Below are 21,460 nucleotides of genomic sequence, written 5' to 3' on the forward strand. Positions count from 1 at the left end.
TCTTGCTCATACCTAATGTATCACCCTGATCATTGCCACATGCGCTGTACTTTTCTCCTTTCATTGCGCAAGACATTACCTATACTTATTCAGCAGTAGTACCAGTAGCTTCGCCTCCGTCTGCCCTTTCCCAAACTTTACTCTCCTGATATTCTCTTTCAAAAGAATGAAATTAAAGTTGCCAAGTGCAAGATTTAGATGGCTATGTGTAATCAACAGATTGAGATTAACATAAAAGATTCTTCTACAGTGCTATGAATTTATTGTGGAATATGGTAACTATTATATTGTCTTAAATGGATTATGTTTAAAATGAATGCATATTATTACGCATTTTTATTACTGTTTTAGTTAGGAAACTTTAGGACTCCACTTTGAAGATCAATAAGTGTGTTGGACTTCTTTATGATGTCAGCAATTAATACTTTCTATTCATTTTTGTTTGTACAAATATGTAAAAAATGTTAAGATTGAGCTTGTTTTAGAATTTTATACAGGGTGGTCAGAAACAGTCTGAAAAGCTTGTACGGGTGTTACAGGGGAGGTTGTGCTGAGGAATAACTTGTAAGAAAAAAATTTGATATATTGCATCATTCCCGAGTTATTTAGCATTGAAATTAGCCAATGAGGTCATTAAGTGCACAAATTCAAGCACTTGCATGTGCTAAATTGCCATAATAAACAGACATCTGTGGGCCTGTGAGCTACCACTTGTTCAGATGGATATTGTGCCTTTTTCAGAAACAGCGCAACATATGAATTTTTTTCTTAACATTTATTTCTCAATCCAACCTGCCCAGCAACACTCTTACAAGCTTTTCAGACTGCTTCTGATCATCCTGTATTTTTACCTCTATGTAATATAGCTAGTACTGATAGTCACATATTATATAAACATTCTCAACAAAATGTGAATTTAATTTTCTTTTCTAAGCTTTCAGAAGACCGTGAATGCCCACAGTTTGTGCTGGTGGTTCATGTTATGGAAGATGAGAGTGACTGTGATGCAGTATCAACAGGCTGGGTAGTCCTGCGAAAACTTAATGATTTCCAGGATCTCCACAAAAAACTATGGTACATAATTTTTAAGCATTCGCATCATTGTGACTCTGTAGGAGAATTAGTAATTTAAATGAGAAACAGATGTGTGGTAATTTTGTTATCAGGCTTCCACTAGAATAACTGACTTCATTGCTCTGGAGGATGTGATTTTTTGTTGTTAATTTAGTTGTATTTTCAGATGAAGTTCTTAGAAACACTTTGAAATATGGAGAACTAAAATACTGTGTAGTGTAAGGAAATCAAATAAGAAAAGGAGGCAATAAAAAAACTTTGAAACAACAATATGTAGAAAGAGGTGTGAAATGCAATTGTAGCTATTACAGTTATCTGGTTATCGTGAAGCAACACAGATACCAATTTCTATTTTAAATTTGTTTTAGGTGCTAATCAGAACAGACCAGATTACTCTAATTGACGACAGATTTACCAGCAGTTGCAGAACATTAGAAGGCTTGCCAATTAAGTGTTATGTGAAAATTATCTCTCTGATTTGTGTGAAACATTCTGCTGAATCAGATCTGAGTAAAATCATAAAGACTCACAGGCTATTTTAATATGTTGTTAAAGAAGTTTATTAGCAATCAGCAAATGGTGTTGGCCCTAAGTTGTGTGTTACTTCAATAATGTTTGATGAAACTGAAATCTTGTCCCATGCTTCTACATGCTGGGATTCTGTTTTTAAAGAAGAGTAGAAATTAGAGTGTGCGAGAACAACTTCAAACAGGGCAATGGATATAATCCTAGTGGTGCATGGAAGTGAGCTCTCAGTGAAGAGAAGCCACAGAGAAATGTGCTGAATTGCTTACAGTTTTAGAAGAGGTGTGGTGCCACCAGTGCAGACATGGACACAACATCTGGTAGCATAACATAATGATGATGTATGCAGACCAGTCATAAGCTAATGATTTTTTTCTTTTTCTGGAACCACAGTGATGTACAATTTTTGAAGAAATATTTTCACCATTTGACTATATATACTGTGTTTATTTCACTATCTAGAGTTCAGCCTTAGACCATTTTCAAGTGTTCCAAAGCCAAAAATCGTCCCAACTTGTGTGAAACACTAAAACACACATCTTTTTATATAAACCAGTTGTCCCATAAGTAAATGTGATACATAAAAAGTCTGTGAACCAGTGTGTCTAATGAATGTAGTGAAGCTGTGATGTAAATTTGATGTCCAAAACATAGGTGTAAGCCTCACTTCACTCTATCCAAACATTAGGTAATACGGTTGTAAGTGAAACAATTGTCAAAGACCGTACAGGGACATCACAGTCTGCTCCATGTAATGTGTGAGAAGTATCACAGATTACTTGGGGCAGATTCTGGTGTGTCTATAATGATCTTTGCTGATCATTTCACTTGTGATCATGTTATCTGATGTTTAGAATCAGTGAAGAGAAGCTTACACCAGTATTTTGGACATCTAATTTACATCACAGCTTAACTACATTCACCAGACATGCAAGTTTACAGCCTTTTATGTATTTGAGTTATGAGACAACTGGTTTATAAAACATGATATGAATTTTTTGGGGATGACTTGTGTTTCACAGAAAACAGACGATTTTTGATGCTGTAGAACTTGAAAATGGCATAAGGCTGAAATCCCAATAGTGAAATAAACATGTTCTATACAGTCAGATGGTGGAAATATCCTTCCAGTCACAAGCTGTCTATGTCCTTTAAATGGTCACCAAAACAGCATCCATGACAGTCCGTTGTTCCTGTTGAAGGCAGTGAAGGATTTTGTCAAAAGCTCAAGATTTATTCAGATTTGATGCAGCAAGAAAATCAAGATTGTTTTATGCAAAGATATCATCAAGAGAAACTTCAGTTTGAGTCTCATACCTCTTTTGATATATCTGCACGATAATCATCATTAATAGCTAATGAAAGAGTAATAAAGTTAACTGCTGTTTCTTGTTGACCTGCAGTATGTAATAACTGAAATACTAAAATTCATAATTGATACTACTTTGTGATAAGAATGATCTCTAAAAGATATATTTTCTAAATTTTTCTGAGATTTTTAAAAAATTAGAGCCACAAATGTTTCTGTTTATCTTTTACAGCCAGCTCAGTTCAGATGTTAAGCAACTTGAACTTCCTTCCCAATCTTTGACGTTTCTCAGGTTTGGAAAAACATCAGTGAAGAATGCTCTTGAGAAAGCAAGACAACAGATACAGAAATATTTGAAGGTAAGTGTGAAGTTTCCATAGAAACTTTAGTATAGAAAGATATAACAGTTAGCAGTTACATATTACTGCCATTGTTTTATTGACCGCAACTTTACATTTTATGACAGCATAAATAATTTCTGTTGCACTGTTCTACTCATCCTCACCTTGTCGTTGTCATCCTCCTCCTCCAACTTTTATTTATCCAGCTGGAGGCAATATATATTGTACGGATGTTGTACAAATGTACATGTAATTTTATGGGAAACCATTTCAAGGAAATGGTACAAACAAAAATGCACATGAAAATGTACAAACAAAATACTACAAGGTCATAAAATAGTTAGTACTGTATATACATGTATGCTTATGGCATTATAAATGCATAATGTTTCCTGTAAGGCATTACTTATGTCCTCCATAAGCAGCAAGTCCGTATGTACATTACAATAAATCAGTAAAGGTTTTATATCACACAACAGCTGTCCATTAGATATGTAAATATAACAACAAGTCTATGGGCAGAAGACAGTATTTTCAGTTTTAAGGAATATAAACATCACCAGAGAATGTTTATTGGCCTACATAGTCATACAATGAGTAAAAACATGGAGCAGAAGTTTTTAAAATTCTGCTTTAAATTTGTTTTCGTCTTCTAACTTTATGATGTTGACTGGCAGTCTGTTGTAAAGTTTTGTACCAGTATGGCTCGAATGACTTTATGTGTTTGTTCTTTTTTGGTTGCTAAATATGGAGTGCTGAGCTGTGTCAGGCATTGTACTTAAGGAAGTTGGCATTTGTCCAAAAAATCTACAAGGTGGGACCTAACACCAGATCAGGATTTACGTATTGATTTATTTTTCCAAATTTTGTATAATTGGTGTTATTTGCATTTAATGTCAACCTGTTTGTATTGAACAAAGAATGGGCTTTCTTTAGGGCTTGATCAGTAGTTGTTTGCAGCAGATGCTTTGGTGCACTTGTTATTGCACTAGTATCATCTGCGAACAGTATGGCCTTGGCTGCACTGTCTGAGGTGTGAATGTCATTTATGTAGACAAGAAACAGTATGGGACCTAGAACACTGCTTTGTGGTACTTCTGTTTCCACTTTTTTTTTTAATCTGATACTAAATTTATTTTGTCTTTGGAATAAATTGACGTAAGTCCTACAATCTGTGTTTTGTTGTGTAGGTATGAGCCAAATCACGTTTTCCCTTTCCCATGGGTACCTAATACTTCCAATTTTCTAAATAATGCAGTGATTGATAGTATCAAATGCTTGGACAGATGTAAATTTACTGATATGATGCTGTTGTCTTTTCCTAGATTTTTGATTATTTGTTCCATGTAGCATGTGACTGCTGTTTTTGTATTTTTGCTTGTCTGGAAGATACGCTGATTTCTGTTTAGCGTCTTACAGTTATTTAGATATTTGTTGATTCTTTGCTTCATTAATTTTTCTAATGTTTTTGGAGAATCCTGAAAGAAGTGATGTTGGCTGATGGTTTTCTGCTTTATACCTGTTATTTTTAAATAATGGCTTATCTTTTAGGATTTTCAAACACTCCTTCACAAAATGATAAGTTGGCCATGTATGCCAACAGCCTTGCAATATCTGTAGCTGTGACTGCTATGATACAGACCAGTATCTCAACAACTCCTGCCGACATTTTAGGCTTTAAGCTTTTTAACACTTCCATGTTCATTTGTTGTTGGCTGTACCCCCATTCTACAAGAAGCTTTTGAAAATTCTGGTTTTCTTTGTTTGGAAATTTTGAGCTCAATGAAGGAGCCACATTTATGAAATAATTGTTGATATAATTTAGCAAATCCTTTTTTTTAATACTGACATTTTCTACATTTTTGAGGATGATAGCCTGGTCTTCACATCTCTTCCCTCTTCAGTCTTCACAGTACCCCATATAACTTTTGATTTATTTTCAGGCTGTCTTATTAACCTCTCATTGCTCATAAATGTTGCATTAGCAGTTACTTTGCAATACACTCTCTTGTAATTCCTCATATATTCTAGGAACAATGTGTTCATGCATGTCTTCATTTTAGAAATTAATATATTTAGAGTTCCACAAGAGGTTTTGATGCTAGCTGTAATAGAATAACCTGGCTTTGTATTGCCATGTGACCTGATTCTTGACAGCTTCTGCTGAGGATGAAATGTAACAATATTATGATAAAGATAGTTGCTACTGACTAACTTGTATCTCATCCTACAAAGCCCCCCCCCCCCCCCCCCCCCGCCCGACTCCTCATAGGCTCTAGTCCAGTTTGCACGTACTATTCACCTAATCTAGTCACATCTGCCACCCTCTTCTTCACACTTATCCATCTACAGACCTGCAACCCACATTACAGTCTTTTTATTTATTTTTTTCTTCAATTTCATTCTGTCTTCAAGCCAATTCAGTTGGTTTTCACCTTTCACTATTGGCCTGCTCCCTCAGATTTCATTGTGTTTCCCCTTACTTAATCTGTTTTATACTTTTTGTTATTTTTCCCATCTGTTTTGGCATATTTTTGTGAATTTTTTCAGATGTATTTCTACATTATTTACATATTTTTACACATTTTTGTCCTCCGCCATGGATCCTTGCTCCCTCCGTCTGGGTCAATATAGAAAAGTTTCCTTATCCCTAACCAGAACCCATCTTACATACTGTTCCTGTGTTACTGCTTGGCTCATGGAATCCCCCCAAATGGCCTTACCATGAGATTCCACCAATTCTTAACCCTTACCAACATAGTCCTGCAAAACCATATCAATCAGGCCCAAACCTCCATGCAGTATTGCCTCTCCATCAATAAAATTCTCTTGCTATGCTATTCCAGATTTCTGGATCTCACATCACACATTGAAACTCTTGCCCCCACAGGAATTAGAGCAACATGCATAATGCCATCTCAAAAAAAACTCTCGACCCCAACTTGGTGTAAGACTGTCCATCACCTCTACAACAACCTCCAAACCCCCCCACATCCCCTCATAGCTGACAGACCCTGCCTTGGAGACCTGTTACATTTACCCCACCCTCAAAAACTCACTCCCACCACCACACAGAATTCAGAACCTAAACAGGTCCAAAACACAATGCTGAACCTTTCCTCCAAAAGCCTTAGCCCTGCAGAAGTATCTGTTCTTTCCAAAGGCCTCACCTTTTGCCCCACTCCCAAATTCAGTCATGCCGTACTTGTTAAAGACCTTCTCCTGATCCCTACAGTGGAAACACTTTTTTGCCACCAATTCTACCAATTGGACTCAACCAAAGACTGATGTTCCACCCTGCCTGACTCAGTTCGCTCCTCTGTGCAACTGTAATCCACCCACATTGCCCCCACTGCTCCCAAATCGCCCCCTGTTAACTTTCTAGAATTTCTTAACCTTGAACCTAGCCTCACAATCATTCCCCAAATCCCTCAAAATGCAAACTAACCTTACATCCACAGAAAGAACCACATTCACACCTAAAAACTGATCCTGACCTTATAATCCTACTTTCTGACAAAGGTTCCACCACTGTTGTTTTGAACTGTAAGGATTACCTGGCAGAGTAACTCCACCAGCTGTCAGATTCATCAACCTACAAACCATGTCCCAATGACACCATTCCAAAAATTCAGCAGCATCTCCAGTCTCTTCTCAGATCCAAAGGCTGATCCCAGAACTTCTCCCCAGAGTCCATCTCTCTCCTCATTCCTACCACTTCCTGCACTCCTACCTTTTACATGCTTCCTAAAGTCCAACAACCCAGGAAACCCCATTGCAGCCAGTTACTGTGCCCCCCCCCCCCCCCCCCCCCCCTGCCGGGGGAATCTCTGCTCTTGTAGACCAACATCTTCAGCTTATTACCCACAACCTACCCTGCTGTATAAAAGATACCAACCATTTCCTCCTCTGACTGTACACAGTTCCTGTTCCTTTGTCACATGATGCCCTGCTCTTCACCATTGATGCCACCTACTTTCATGCTAACATCCCTAATGCCGATAGCCTTACTGCTATTGAGCACTACCTTCCCCAACACCTGACTGATTCCAAACATAAAATCTCCTTCCTAGTTGCCATGATCAACTATGTCCTTCCTCATAATTACTTCTCCTTTGAAGACATTACCAACAAACAAATCCAAGTTATGGCTATGGGCACCCGCATAGCACTATCCTATGCTAACCTTTTCATGGGCCATCTACAGGAATCCTTCCTAAAAACTCAGAATCCCAAACCCCTCACCTGGTTCAGATTCATTGATGACATCTTCGTGATCTGGATCAAGGGGAGGACATCCTATCCACATTCCCCCAGAACTTCAACACCTTCTCCCCCATTTGCTTCACCTGGTCCTCCTCAACCCAGCAAGCCAACTTCCTCGATGTTGACCTCCACTTCAAAGATGGCTACATTAGTACCTCTGTCCGCATCAAACATACCAACCACCAGCAATACCCCCATTTAGACAGTTGCCACCCATTCCATACCAAGAAGTCCCTTCTATACAGCCTACCCATCCATGATTGTCGCATCTGTAGTGATGAAATATACCGAGATTCTCACTGAAGCCTTCACAGGCTGTAATTACCCCCCCCCCCCCCCCCCCCCCCCCCCCCCCCGCCTAGTACAAAAACAGAGCTCTTGTGCCTTATCTCTCCTGTCATCCACCACCTCCCAAAGTCCCCAGATGGGCATTCCCCTCATCAGTCAGTACCACCCAGGACTGGAGCAACTGAATCATGTTCTCCACCAAGGTTTCGACTACCTCTCGTTATGCTCTGAAATGAGAAATGTCCTACTCACTATCTCCCACCCCTTCTACAATGGTATTCCGCTGCCCACTGAACCTACACATTATCCTCCCTACATAACCCCTGCTCCCAACCCCTTGCCCCATGGCTCATGTCCCTGTAATAGACCTACATGCAGGACTTGTCCCATACATCCTCGAACCACCACCTGCTCCAGTCCAGTCAACTATTCCATCACAGGCAGGGCTACCTATGAACCAGTCATGTGATCTACAAATTAAGCTGAAACTACTGTGCTGCATTCTACACAGACAAGACAATCCACTAGCTGACTGTCCACGTGAATGGCCACTGACAAACCATGGCCAAGGAACAACTGGATCAACCCATTATTGAGCATGGCAACTAATACAATGTTCTCATTCCAAAGTCAGCTTTACAGCCTGTGCCATTTGGATCCTTCCCACCAGTACCAGCTTTTCTGAATTGCGTGGGTTGGAACTCTCCCTGCAATATATCCTATGTTCCTGTAACTCTCCTGGCCTCAACCTTCGATAGTCATTCTCCTTACCCATCCAGTCTCTTCCCTGTTCCCATTCCAACATTACACGGCCCTCTAGCCCACTGATGCATCCATATTCATTTTACTTCTCTCCTTGCCCGCTCCCCCCTCCCCCCCCCCCCCCCCCTTGCCCTCTGTCTAACCTACTGACTGAGCAGCACTTTACCATCCAGCAACCCTACCCTTATGTCCCTCCCCCTCTCCATCCCAGCCTCCACCTTATCCCCAGCATTCGGGTGATTCTCTCCTCATGCACTACTGCTCTCAGTCTGGCCTCAGCAGTGAGAGGCTCACTTTCTAACAGTCTTTTTGCTGTGCGTATCTGCGACTCAGCATCTTCGCTTTATATTTCTGTAGAAAAATTTGGTTTGTATACATGAAGTATGCTTTTTTCCTTTCAGTGGTATTGGAGGAATTTTAAGGATGAGTGATGTGGTCCGATAATTCCAAATCAGTATTTGGTACTTCTACTTCTGTAGACCCCACATTTGAAAACATATTATCTATTAGACTGTTTAATGTAGTTTGGTAGATAAAGAAAGAGGAAAAAAATGTAACCAACCAGCGTAGTTCAAAAGCAGATACCCTGGGCCATCACCTCCAATCCTGGGTCTTGAATCTATAATCAGGTAATTTGACATGCCTATGAGTTCCAAAAATCAAACCCTGAAATGAGTTCCATTCTGCCAGACATTCCGCCCACCACACCTAGAATGGTTTTTCGTCACCCTCTGCGACATCCCTGTCAGACCGTATGCTCTGTCTGCACACATTTCCCTACCCTGTGGCTCATACCCCTGTGAGCATCCCTACTGCAAGACTTGCCCTGTGCACCCTCCTACCACAACCTATACCAGCTCTGTAACTGGCAGAGCATATACTATCAAAGGGAGAGCCACCTGTGAAATGACCAATGTCTTGTACCTGCTGTTGTGTGAACACTGTTCAGGTTTTTACATTGGCATGACTACCATCAAGTTATGAGTTAGAATGGACATAGGCAGAGGGTGTGTACTGGTAGCACACAATATCCTGATGCAGAGCATGTTCTACAACACCATTTTCTCAGAACTCCACTTGTGGGAAATAGCATTACAGCATGTTTTTGGTTCTCACCACCCATCTGGCCTTAATATGTTAATTTCTTCAGTCTCTGTATTCCTTTCTTCACCTCTGTTTAGTTTATCTTTTATTTTCTGACCTGTCTTCCACCCCCCCCCCCCCCCCCCCACCCTCCCCACCCCACTCACACCCCCTCCACTTCTGCCATATACAAAGCACTTAGCTTTCCAGTCTTATTAACTCATGCATGATGTTTTGTCAGTAATCTCTATATTGCATTTTGCCCTATCTTCCACTATTAACACATTCCACACTGCTGTGTATGCACCTCGATTGTGCAGGTGCACTGGCAATTTTCAAGCCACAAGCCACTTTATAATGAACATGAACAATAACTAATGGCCTCAGAGGCCCATGTGTAGCATCAGAAACTCCGTATTTTATAGATTAGGAAATATGTAAGCTTATATATATGCTTACATCGGCAGAGGTGTGCAAGTATTCCCAAAAACTGAGAAACCTTCACCTGGAAAAAATTTTTACATTTCCTAACATTGTTTCTGGTGTTTATAATAAGAAGAATTTGGTTCACAGGAGGTTTTTTACTTAATATTTTATGTTATAAAATGATTATATATATATATTATACATAATTCTCTTTTAAGTGGTAATCCTGAAAGCACTGAGGTACACAGTCCTACATTGCAGTCTTTGCACTGCCATCTGCTTTCTTTTCTTATCCGTTTGGCAGTCTCTTTTCTTCCCTTTGTCAGACCAAACTTTGCAATGATGCATAGTATTTACTTCGTTGGCACTGGGAGGTACTTTTTCTGGAAAGTGATGACCAAAATTTCTGCCCAGGCTAGTGCTTGGTGTTGGTTCTAAAGATTGAAAGTCTCCTCCTGTTGCTACCAGTTTCAACTAACTTTTTTTATGAAGTCCACAGGAGAGATTTTCTGTTTACTGAAGTCTTTGTACAAAATTAAACTGTTCATGATAGACATTACAAAAACACGAAAGAGAAGTTTTTTCCACCACTTCATTATTTTTTATGTGGATGGGTAGTTACTGTACAGCTGATCCACATGATCTACGCTAGTCTTGTTCATATTGTAGACAACTACAACGTCTGGGTTCATTACTATTGTAATATCACCTTTTTACATACTGGAACGTCTTAAGCAGTAGCCTGATGTTATGTGGATAGACAGTATACATAATGCTTATTTTTCCACTTCAGCACTAGAATGGGCCCATTCCTCAAAAATATCATTTCATTTTGCTTCAGTTTCTTTGTTCTGAAGCTTAATGGTAAGCTGTTTTTCATTGCAGTTCCAACAGCTAATGTATTTTTCTTCCACATCATCTTCAGTGGATGTCACTGGTGTAATATCTGTCCATCTAAATACAGTGGCCCTGATGTGAAGAACAAGGTCTGTCTACTATGCTGGAATACGGTTGTCAGTCCTCCCTGCTGATCCTGTGTAAATATTGCAGTTCAGGACATAGCCTGTTGCAGCGTCAAAGAGTGCACAAAGATTTGTACAATATTTATTGGGTTTATTTTTCATGTAAACACTAAAGCCAACACGTCCACAAAATGGACAAGTAGCTTCATCTATAGACAGATTTTCTTACGGTATGTATTTGAATCTACATTTGTTGACAAAGTCGAACACGGGTCTAATTTTATGAAGAGGATGGTGGTTTTCCTCTCCTTTTCTTAAGTACGTTGAGTTGTCAGTGGCATGCAGCATGAACGTAGTACTGGAAAACCTATCACGGTGTGTATCCTTTACAAATTCTCTGTATACATTAGCAACAAAATTGAGAAAAAAATAAAAACTATTACCTGATTCATCACTTGAAACACTTTCTCACTCGTAATTACTGTCGTCGTCACTGACATCAATATCAGAGTCATTTTCTCCAAATAAAATGTCCAGAACTTCACTTTGCCAGAGGCCTCTAGCTGTAATTTTCACTCAAAACACTCATACACAATTGCAAATTTACAGTTGCATGCCAAGTGAAATTGTCGTCAAAGGACCAATCACTATTGACAGATATTCTACTTGTGCAACTGATACACAGAACCCATCAACTGCTGCTGCATGTAGTGGACAAAATATGAACTACTGCAGTTATCTTGCAGCTGCCAGCCATGTGTACATGGTGATAAACACCTTTCAGCATCCACAGAAGCAGTGCCCGTACGTGATACACAGTACCAAAACATGCAAGCTGTATGGCGTACAGGCATAGCGGTGAATGTATTAAGCTCTCAAGTTTTCAAATCTCATCTGGTGCAGTCCCCAGCAACCAGTCTTTCCTTCTCATCTCATTAAGTAAGTCTCCCCTAAACTGAGGTTCTGGGCGACTTATCCAAACTCTCCCCATTTCCTAAACCTCACCAGTCCTTTTCCTCACCCCCCCCCCCCCTCTTCCTTCCCCTCCAACCCTTTGCCAGAAGAAGGAGCCACTGGCTCCAAAAGCTTGCAAATTTTGATACCCTTATTTGTGTGTTTTCCTGCTGCTGCTGCTTGGTGACTAGATTTTTTAATCTATCTAATTACATTATATTTCAAAAATTGATTATTTTTGTTGATCTGTCAGACTGTTTGTATTACAGTTATTGTTGTTTTGTGTATATGCGAAAGTAGGTTGAAACTACATAATAGTTTTAGGAATAGATCTTTCAGCATACTTCCATTCATAAGATTTGTGTTAAGTCCCCACATACAACTACAGTGGTTCTTTCAGTAAATAGAATGTTAAGCAGCATTTCTAATTGATGACTTTGTCTGTATCCCCAGTAAGTGGTCTGTATTGACTGTGATTATGACCTTTCACTGCATTTAATTCAGCTGTGCAGTTGCTGCTTCAGAATGATTTTCCACCCTCAGTGATTCGACTAACACCTTTTTATATCTGATACCTGATTTGGTAAAGATATATACATCTCAGTTTTTGGCAGTTTTTGTATAATATTTAACTTGGCAACTTAGATGGATGAATGTTAATGCTACTTAGTTCAAAATGTCTGCACTAGTGCTCTGTAATCCACTTGCAGTCAGTTTTTGCACCATTCATTACTACCTCAAGTTCTAATGATTTATTTCTAAGGCATTGAATGTTTAAGCTTAAAATGTGAGGTGATTAGGATGAGAACTAGTTAAAGTTGTGTTTATGATTTTTAATGTTGTATCCCTCCCTCTGTCCTGAGATTCTGGAGGACGACAGTTTTTCTGCACCTTGTAGATTGGTGGGGAGTTGTGTGCTACAGCTGTTGGTGCTGTTGCTAACGTTATTAATGCTGCCATTTCTGTTGCTGCTGTTGTTGTTGATGGTGGTGCTATTTCAGATACTTCAGACATTGGTTCTGGCACTAGTGCTGCACTTCCTTGTGAACTGCTACTATCTAGGATGTTTGCTTGTGTTGACAGAACATCACATTTGCTGGTAGTGGTAATGCTCCATTTTCAGGAGATTGCACACCAGATTTTCGAGATAAAATGTAGCTCTTGGCCTTGAGGACCTTTGAAGCATCACAATTTACTTTTGTTTTCATATTTACTATTTCTAAAATATTTGGTATTAAACAAAGTTTTTTCCATAATCTATTTAGATCAAATCTATCTCTAGTATGAAATCTCTCTCCCAGTTTGTTTATATCTACAAAAGTTATATTTTCAAATCACCTGCAAATATTTTTTATGTTACTATTTGCACTTTCTACTTCTTTGCTAACACAGGCTCATTCTACCAGATTGTAATTATGTAGAGCTGAAAATATGATGACGTTAGTAATTTTTAGTTTCTATAATCTTCTTTTACATGAGAGCACTAAATCTTTATTTTTTGTTTCTTGTCATATTTGTTCTCATCAGGAAAACAAAAATGTCTTTATCACATAATGTGGAGATTTTTTATGCTTCTTATTGATGTTCCTGTACAACATTTTGCACCTGTTTTCGCTGTGGAATTTACCTTTGCATTGCTTTTATTACTAAAAGCAGGAGCAGTGCTTCACCCTTAGCTATCTCCATGTATTTAATTTTAATACTGGTAATTGATTTGGAGCTAAAAAATGTAGGCCTACAAAATCAAACAATACAAAATCCAGAGTGGAATAATGACAATGTTACGAAAAAGGGTAGATTGCTACTCACCATATAGTGGAGATGCCAAGTCACAAATATGCACAACAGGAAGACTGTCAAACAAGTAAGCTTTTGGCCAAAAAGACCTTCATCAGAATTAGATAGTCTTCCACTATATGGTGAGTAGTAATTTATCCTTTTCATAATATTGTTAAATTTAGGCCTACCACTGCTATGAATAGCGTCTTGTTTTGCACTGTTTGTTTCATATCTTACAAACCAGTTAGTCATTGGAACAGCATAAGCTCAGCAAATTTTTATTTACCACATTAAAGTTGTATTTTGTATTTTTGCGCATCAACAAATTTTCTTGTCCTGGCGTACATTGTCCTTTAGCTTTTCATGTGGCTCACAAGAACTGCATACTGCCTTCCATCATTTGTTGTGGAAAGTACTCGAAATAAGTTGTCATGCACAGAACTTACATTACTTTTGCAATTTATTGCTTCTGAATTTTTTGTTTGTGACTGTTGAACTTCACTTTTGTCCACCTTTCTGAAATGCTCAAACTATTGTCCAGAAAACTTAATGTGTTTTGTCAACTTTTTCTGTCTTGAAGTTTCATGGTATCCATTTTCAGATCACTAAACACAAACTGTAAACTACTGATGTGTTCATTTAGCTTGGTAGTTTTGTCCTTATAGTTATCACGCATTTTCTTTTTTGCAGCAAAATTCACATTTTAATGGATAGGCACACTTCGAACTTTTACCTTAGACACCTGTATGTTGTACTCTTTGTCAGTGTTTGCATGTTTTCATGCAGCCTTTTAAGGAATGGTGCATTGGTAGAAACCGAGGAAGAGTTCCCACTATTGCACCCTGTGAGCTGTCTTTTCTGCAATGCTAACAAGAATATTGAATAAACTACCAGTGGCTTACGGTCTGTAATTAACTTAAATTTAGTATTGTGTGAGTACAATGGACCATTTACAAATGAGGAATGAAAACAAAGGATGAATGCATGTTAATGGAATGTATCTGGGCCATCTTCATTTGGCTGATGAAATTGTGCTAGAAACTTCAGCAACAATTATAAGAACTTAATAGGACAAATTTGAAAGTAGGCCTGAAAATCTATTGCAGTGAGACTAAAATAATGTCAAGGTTCATGTTGTAGAAAACTTCTTGTAGAATCTAAATACTGTAGGATTAAAGGAGAGCACTTAGAATTAAAGGAGAGCACTCACCAAAAGGCAGAAGCATTGAGTCATTGATAGGCACATGCAAAAGAAGGAAAACCTGCTAGCTTTCGGACTTATCCTTTGACAAACCAGAATGCACAAACACACACTCATACACATGCATACATGTGTCTGTGCTCCTACATGAGGCTGGCTAGGCTGACAGTGCCATTGTTATTTGCCAGCAGATGGGCTGGTTGTGGTTGAGTAGTGTTGGGTGGGATAATTAGAGCAAGAGGGAGGTAAGGAGAGGAACTGGGTGGGGGTGGGTGGCTAGTCGCTCAGAAGAAGAGCGATTGGTGGCTAGGAATGCGGGAGGGATGGTTGGCTGGTATAGTAATAGCGACTGGTGGGAAGCAGCACACACTGAAGGCTATGTAGGGACATGAGTTGGAAGGGTATGATAGGATGGAGGAAGGGGGAGGCTGTTGGGTGGAGGGTGTGAGGACAGTGGGTCACCTGACATTGAGGCCGGGACAATTATGGGAGCAGAAGATGTGTTGTAAGGATAATTCCCGTCTGCGTAGTTCAGAGAAAGCGATGGTGGAGGGGAAGGATCCAGATGGCTTGGATTGTGAAGCAGCCATTGAAACTGAGCATGTTGTCCTCTGCTGTGTGTTGTGCCATCGGACAGGCAATTTTGTTCTTGACAACAGTTTGCTGGAGGCCATTCATTCTGGTGGACAGCTAGTTGGTAGTCATACCAACATAAAAGGTTGTGTATTGTTTGGAGCTGAGTTGGTATAGGATGTACTGCTTTCACAGGTTGCTTGGCCTCAGATGGGGCAGTATAAGCCTGTGACAGGACTGGAGTTGGAGGAGCTGGGTGATTGGATGGGCAGGTCTTGCACCTTGGTCTGCCACAGAGATATGATTACCATGGCAAGGAGTTGGGAATGAGACTGGCTTAGTGACGGACTAGGATGACATGTATTTTGGGTGGGTGACAGAATACCTTTTTAGGAGGGATCTTTGGTAGGATGTGCCACATTTCAGGGCAGGAGGAGAGATAATCGAAAGCGTGGCAAAGGCAGTATGCTGGGGGAGCAGTCCTTTTTAACTGATTCTCGCAGTGGTGGGATAATTGGGCAGTATGGTGAAGGCCTCACAAAGGCCTTTGCAGACCGGCAATTAACCCCCCTCCCCCTCCTCTCACATTCACACAAGCAAGCACACCTCATGCACATGTGCTTGCTTGTACGGATATATGTGTGTTTGTTTTCCTTTCTGAAGAAGGCTTTGGCTGAGAGCTCAAATGTGTAACAGTCTCTTCGATGTGTGGGTCTGTGACTTGATATGTCATCTTTACTGTAAGTAAAGTTCCACATCATTACGAAGTGTCGTATTCATGATCTGTGGAACAAGTACTAATCTAATCTAATCTCTAATCAGGATAAACTGGGTTGCCAGTGAACCGATATCTGTTAGGAACAGACTAATTTTTTCACATGGTTTATGCAGCCTGGTGTGGTGTAAAGTAGAGTTGTTGTTGCTGTTGATGGGTTTTTGTGGCAATGTGTATGGGAAGCAAAACAGGGAGCTCACTCATGTTGTTGGTGATCAAGGAAACAAATCAGCAAGATGGAAGTGTTTGACAGTTCCTAAGAGAAAGCACTGTAGATTGGCTGCACTGTGCCCTTTCTAACAATGGTGCTTTGTAACAGCATTTAGGCATTGTACTCTCTGCATGGCTGGTGCTGGAGGGACTTAGAAGGCCTCTGTTGCACAGATGAGAGTGAGCTCAGACTTAATCCATCTCAGAAAGTTAACAGCTGTTGAGTCTGAAGTTTATGAATGTGTATGACCTCTGCTTGCTGATGCATTTGTGTATGAGATCTTTCAGTACAAAAGCTTGAGCCTTCTTCGAATGAGCAGTCTGCCTATCTCAGTACTTCATCACTAACTTACCCGTGTAGGATGTCACACTTCTGTGAGTTGGCATGTAGTGCTACGGAAGTCTGAAAAATGATGTTATGCTTGGAGGTTAGACCTCGAACAGCTGCCACGACTTACAGAAATGATCTCATTCCTTCTGCAACTGATGGAAAAGTAATTTAGAAACCACTGCATGAATTTGTTTACAGAAGTATTTCATAAGTGATTCACTTATTTCTGAGAGCTTAGAGAATTGAAGTTGGCTAATGGGATAAGTTTTTGTAACAATTGATAAGTCTCTGGAGCTGACCATGAATCAAAGTGCACATTTTGGTTTTAAGAATCAGAGATTGTCAAATCTGCATCATGCCACTACAGCTGTTTGATGCATGAATCCCATGTTACTGAAGGATAGTAATGCTGTTGAATGGTCGGCCAAAGGTGTTGATGTCGCAGGAACTGTTCATAGAATTGTTGCAGTTGCCGCTAGATGCACTCAGATATTTTGCACCAATCTGTCACCTGTGTTTTATCTGCACTTCTAATTTATTAATTGAACTTGATAATTAATTGAAGAATGGTAGGGTACAAATTGTAGTCGAGATAGCCCAGTCCTCAGAGACAATACACAAGTCATTCCTAATGTAATCCACTCCGAGCCAAGTTGACAGCTAAGGTAATTCGCCAGCAAGTACATTGTCCCTTCACTAAGTAGCCAAACTATAACCAAAATAACATATAAGTAGGCATAAATGTGATGCAGTCGTAACTTGTAGAGAGCAGCAATTTGGCAATAAATATGCGCAACTGCAAGAGCATCTCCAGACTTGGACTCATGTACTGCTCCAAGCTAGAACTCCTCTCACATGATATGCAATATGCTTTAATATTGATGGCTGTGATGCGGCAGTTGTTGCAGTACCCAAAGAACAACTACTGCTTCCAGTTTCATTGATATCTTGTGTAATTTTTGCTACCACATTCACCAGACACCAAGCATTAGATAGTGACACTGAAGCAAACAGATTTTAAATGTTTCTTTGTAGAATTACATTCCAGATAATTTTCACTTGATTGTAAAGTTCAGCTGTATTTAGTGCAGGGCAAACGTCATGTGCAGAATGCCAACCAACATTATCCCAGAGATGTTCAGTTGGTGAGATGTTTATTGAATGGTGGGTCAGTGAAGAAGTATATACATCATGCAGAGGGAAAGTCTTGAGCATTATTTACGGTATGTGGATGAGCATTATTCTATTTGAATGAAATTGTGAGGAATGCATTAAAAGAAAGTATGTCTTTGGTCTCCAAATCTTTCTCAGCCCAGTGGTGGCTTTTGAGAGAACCTGTAAATTGGAACAACAGGTGTTGCTCTCGACACTCAGACATACTGCAGGCCCCAACATGGCAGCTATTCACACAAAATAAAACAAGGTAATGCCTTCATTCATTGGCGAAGATAATTTGTGCCAGTTCATTCTCCATGATGTGTCGACTGGTCCATTGTTGAAGTTGTCATCAGTTTATTGTCATGGGTATCCTTCACAAAAGGAAATGTGTGCATGTCATGGCTTACGTTGGATTGCTGCATGGGCACATGTGAAACAGTTCTCTTGGATTGCAGCAACTAATGAGCTATAGGTCTAAACATTGTTCTGCTATATGGTTGTGATGTTTTTTCTATTATGTGCTGTTATCTGAGTCTCCTACATGCAGGTTGACAAAATATCTAACAGATAAGATTGGCCTCTTAGATCATCTATCAATATAGTCAAAGATATACAATCATTTTTTGAATAACAATAGGATGACCGTAGAGTTGGTGTCTTTGTGTACTAAGTTGCCAGTAGCAGACATATTAGATCTTTGGCTGCCCATTTGACACCTGGCATTATCAAATTTGTGAAATACATTTTGATGATCACCTACTTTCTGCACAGTAGGCAATAATTGTAAAATTAACCATGGGCTCCCTATTTATCACGAAAGTTTTTAACTTTTTCATGGAAGGTGGCGACATACACACTTAAATCTGCTACCTTAGTGTACCCTGTTCCTGTTGATACGGGATGACACATTTTAATTCAGTTTTCACAGAATGGACCACTACATTAGTTTTTGAACTAAATGAATTCCATGCATCCAGACATCTGATTTACAATGCAAGTAGAAAAGTAAAGGAAGTTGTTGTTTGTGGATATGATGGTTAAATGACAATTGAATGATTGGCTGTGTATAAAACTGACACAAAGAGGTCATTACCTAAGTAAATACAGTTTCCACGACCCAGCACAGAATAATTATGTCGTGAGCACTTCAATACATAAAGCTCAGATGATTTCAGGTCATGACTACCTGGAATCTGAATTAAAACAATTAAGGCTGAGTTCAGTACTTCATGCAAGATAGCACATTTCCTAAGCACATACGGCTTTAGGCTAGTGTTCTGTCCACTACTGAATATTTCGGTGCCAATACATACAATAGTTCGCAATGGTCATCGCTACCTGGCAGAGTTGTAAAAAATGCAGGAATCTAGATGCAGGTAATTTGCACTGACCACTCAGAACTCTATCTGCTCTGTGTTCAATGGAGTGATACCCCAATCAACAAGTCTCGTGACACAGTTAGGAAAGGGGGAATGGCATTTGATGTGGTATTGACCGATGCTTGAAGATGTCCCTATAAAGATGAAATGGATGTATTCCACAGAGTTCATAGGAGTAGAGTCTGAAAGGATATCCCTCTCCCAGGGATTACAGCTTTATTGTTAAAGTAGAATCAGCCATCTTAAAATGAAAATGTAGCTTCTTGTTGCTCATCACTGTCCACAGTAACAGTTGAGGCCCACAGTTGTGTGGCGGGTAGGGGGAGCCAGAATGGGTAGAGGAAGATAGGCTAGGAGCAACAACAGAAGTTTAATGTTGTGACATATGACACACCTATCATTCAAAGCAGAAACTTGAGTGTTTAGTTGCTTTTTCCAGACTATGTATCCAATGACTGATTATGAAATGGAGTTATTGCAAATTTACATTGTCATGAAGCACTGGAATGACAATGTATAGTGATGGCCTGAATTTGTGCAACAGTTCATAGTCTTTGAATTCCCTGCTGACTTTTATGTAAATGTAGTTAGGAAGAAAGATAAACCAGAAATTCTAGCCCCCCTTCTCCTCTTGCAGTTGCAGACAAAGTAAGTACCATTTGGAGAGTGTTGCGCCAGTTATGTGCCATGCCATCCTATTGTGTGCTATTACCTTGTTATTGAGACTAAGCGTGATGTATAAGTCAACTTACCCAGCAATGATGTATGTTTCTTTCCAGCCATCTTTCATCAGACATTATGCAGCAGTAATATTCTACAAAGTAGTATTATTTTAAACAGTGTTTTTCTGTTTATTAGAGGCAAGATAAGTTTCTCTAAAGTTGAACCTCTAATTTTAACTAATAAAAAGTTAGTATAAACATAATTTTTTTTACCCTTGAAACTTAATGCCTTTTATTCTAAACAAAGAGGCCCATTTAATTCAAAATTTATTGGAATACAGAAAAAGTTCCACACTGCATCACTCATTTAGATATGTTTTTACCAGACTTTAAATATTTCATGATGTTATGAAATAATAGGGAGATATCCTTAACTGTCTGTTCCCTCATTTTTCTGTGTTGTGGATGTAATGTTTGCTGCCAGAACAAGATTATCGCACGCTTGAGTACATACATTCTGTGGTCAGCATAACACTTTTGGGGGAGTCAACCTATTTATTTATTGTAATCAAATATTGAACAGAGTCCAAGAATTTTTTTTCAATTTTCAGAAATAAGGTTGGGAAACACACTTCTGCAGCTTATGAAGACATGTAGGAAACCATGCAAAGAGTTAGATAATCATTTTTGGAGGCTCATAGAGGACCTACAGTGTGGTATCACACACTTTCCTCAAAAGAGAACATTTGTGACTCACTGGTGGAGTAAACAGAATAAATTAGTTGTTTGGGAGCAAATAATTCAGTTGCTGTGTTCATATTTCCACTCAATAGCAGAAGGATTGAAGGGGAAGGAAGGGGATGAAGGAAAAGGACTGGAGAGATTTAGGAAAAGGGGTAGAGTTTGGAAAAATCAACCATAACCCTAGATCAGATGAGACTTACTGGACAGGATGAAAAGGAAAAACTGATTGTTGGGGTTGCACTAGAGGAGATATGAAAATATGAGAGCTTAAAGGTGGAAGACAGGGTTATATGCAAGACAGAGGTTACTACTAAAACATAATGCATGAGTTAATAAGAGTGAAAAGCTATGTGGATTGTATGTAATTGGGGTGAGAGGGGGCTGACAAAAAAAGACAGCTCAAAAAATGAAAGATGTACAAAACTAAAGCGAAGCGAAGAAAGGAGTAGTTGCTATGAAGAAATTCTGAGACTGAAGAAACTAATGTAAATTAAGCCCAGGTGGGTTTCGACAACCAAGGACATGTTTTTAGCACTAATTCCCACATGCAGAGTTCTGAGAAACTAGTTTCTGATGGAAAAATCCAGATGGCACACATGGTGAAACAGGCACCAAGGTCACAGCTGTCGTAGAGCATGCTGTGCAACAAGATATCGTG

At 39.3% G+C, this 21,460-nt stretch overlaps 1 protein-coding gene across 1 annotated transcript in view; it reads left to right on the forward strand.

Annotated features, from left to right (window-relative positions):
- LOC124789378 (sorting nexin-25) overlaps positions 1-21,460 on the forward strand; it is a 170,484-nt gene that overhangs the window by 102,562 nt on the left and 46,462 nt on the right. The window contains exons 13-14 of the mRNA XM_047256711.1: positions 935-1,074; positions 3,141-3,267. Of these exons, the coding sequence (XP_047112667.1) occupies positions 935-1,074; positions 3,141-3,267 (267 nt within the window). The remainder of the gene's footprint in view (positions 1-934; positions 1,075-3,140; positions 3,268-21,460) is intronic.

Source organism: Schistocerca piceifrons, chromosome 3 (assembly GCF_021461385.2).
Source record: "Schistocerca piceifrons isolate TAMUIC-IGC-003096 chromosome 3, iqSchPice1.1, whole genome shotgun sequence".
In the NCBI taxonomy this organism is placed as follows: domain Eukaryota; kingdom Metazoa; phylum Arthropoda; class Insecta; order Orthoptera; family Acrididae; genus Schistocerca; species Schistocerca piceifrons.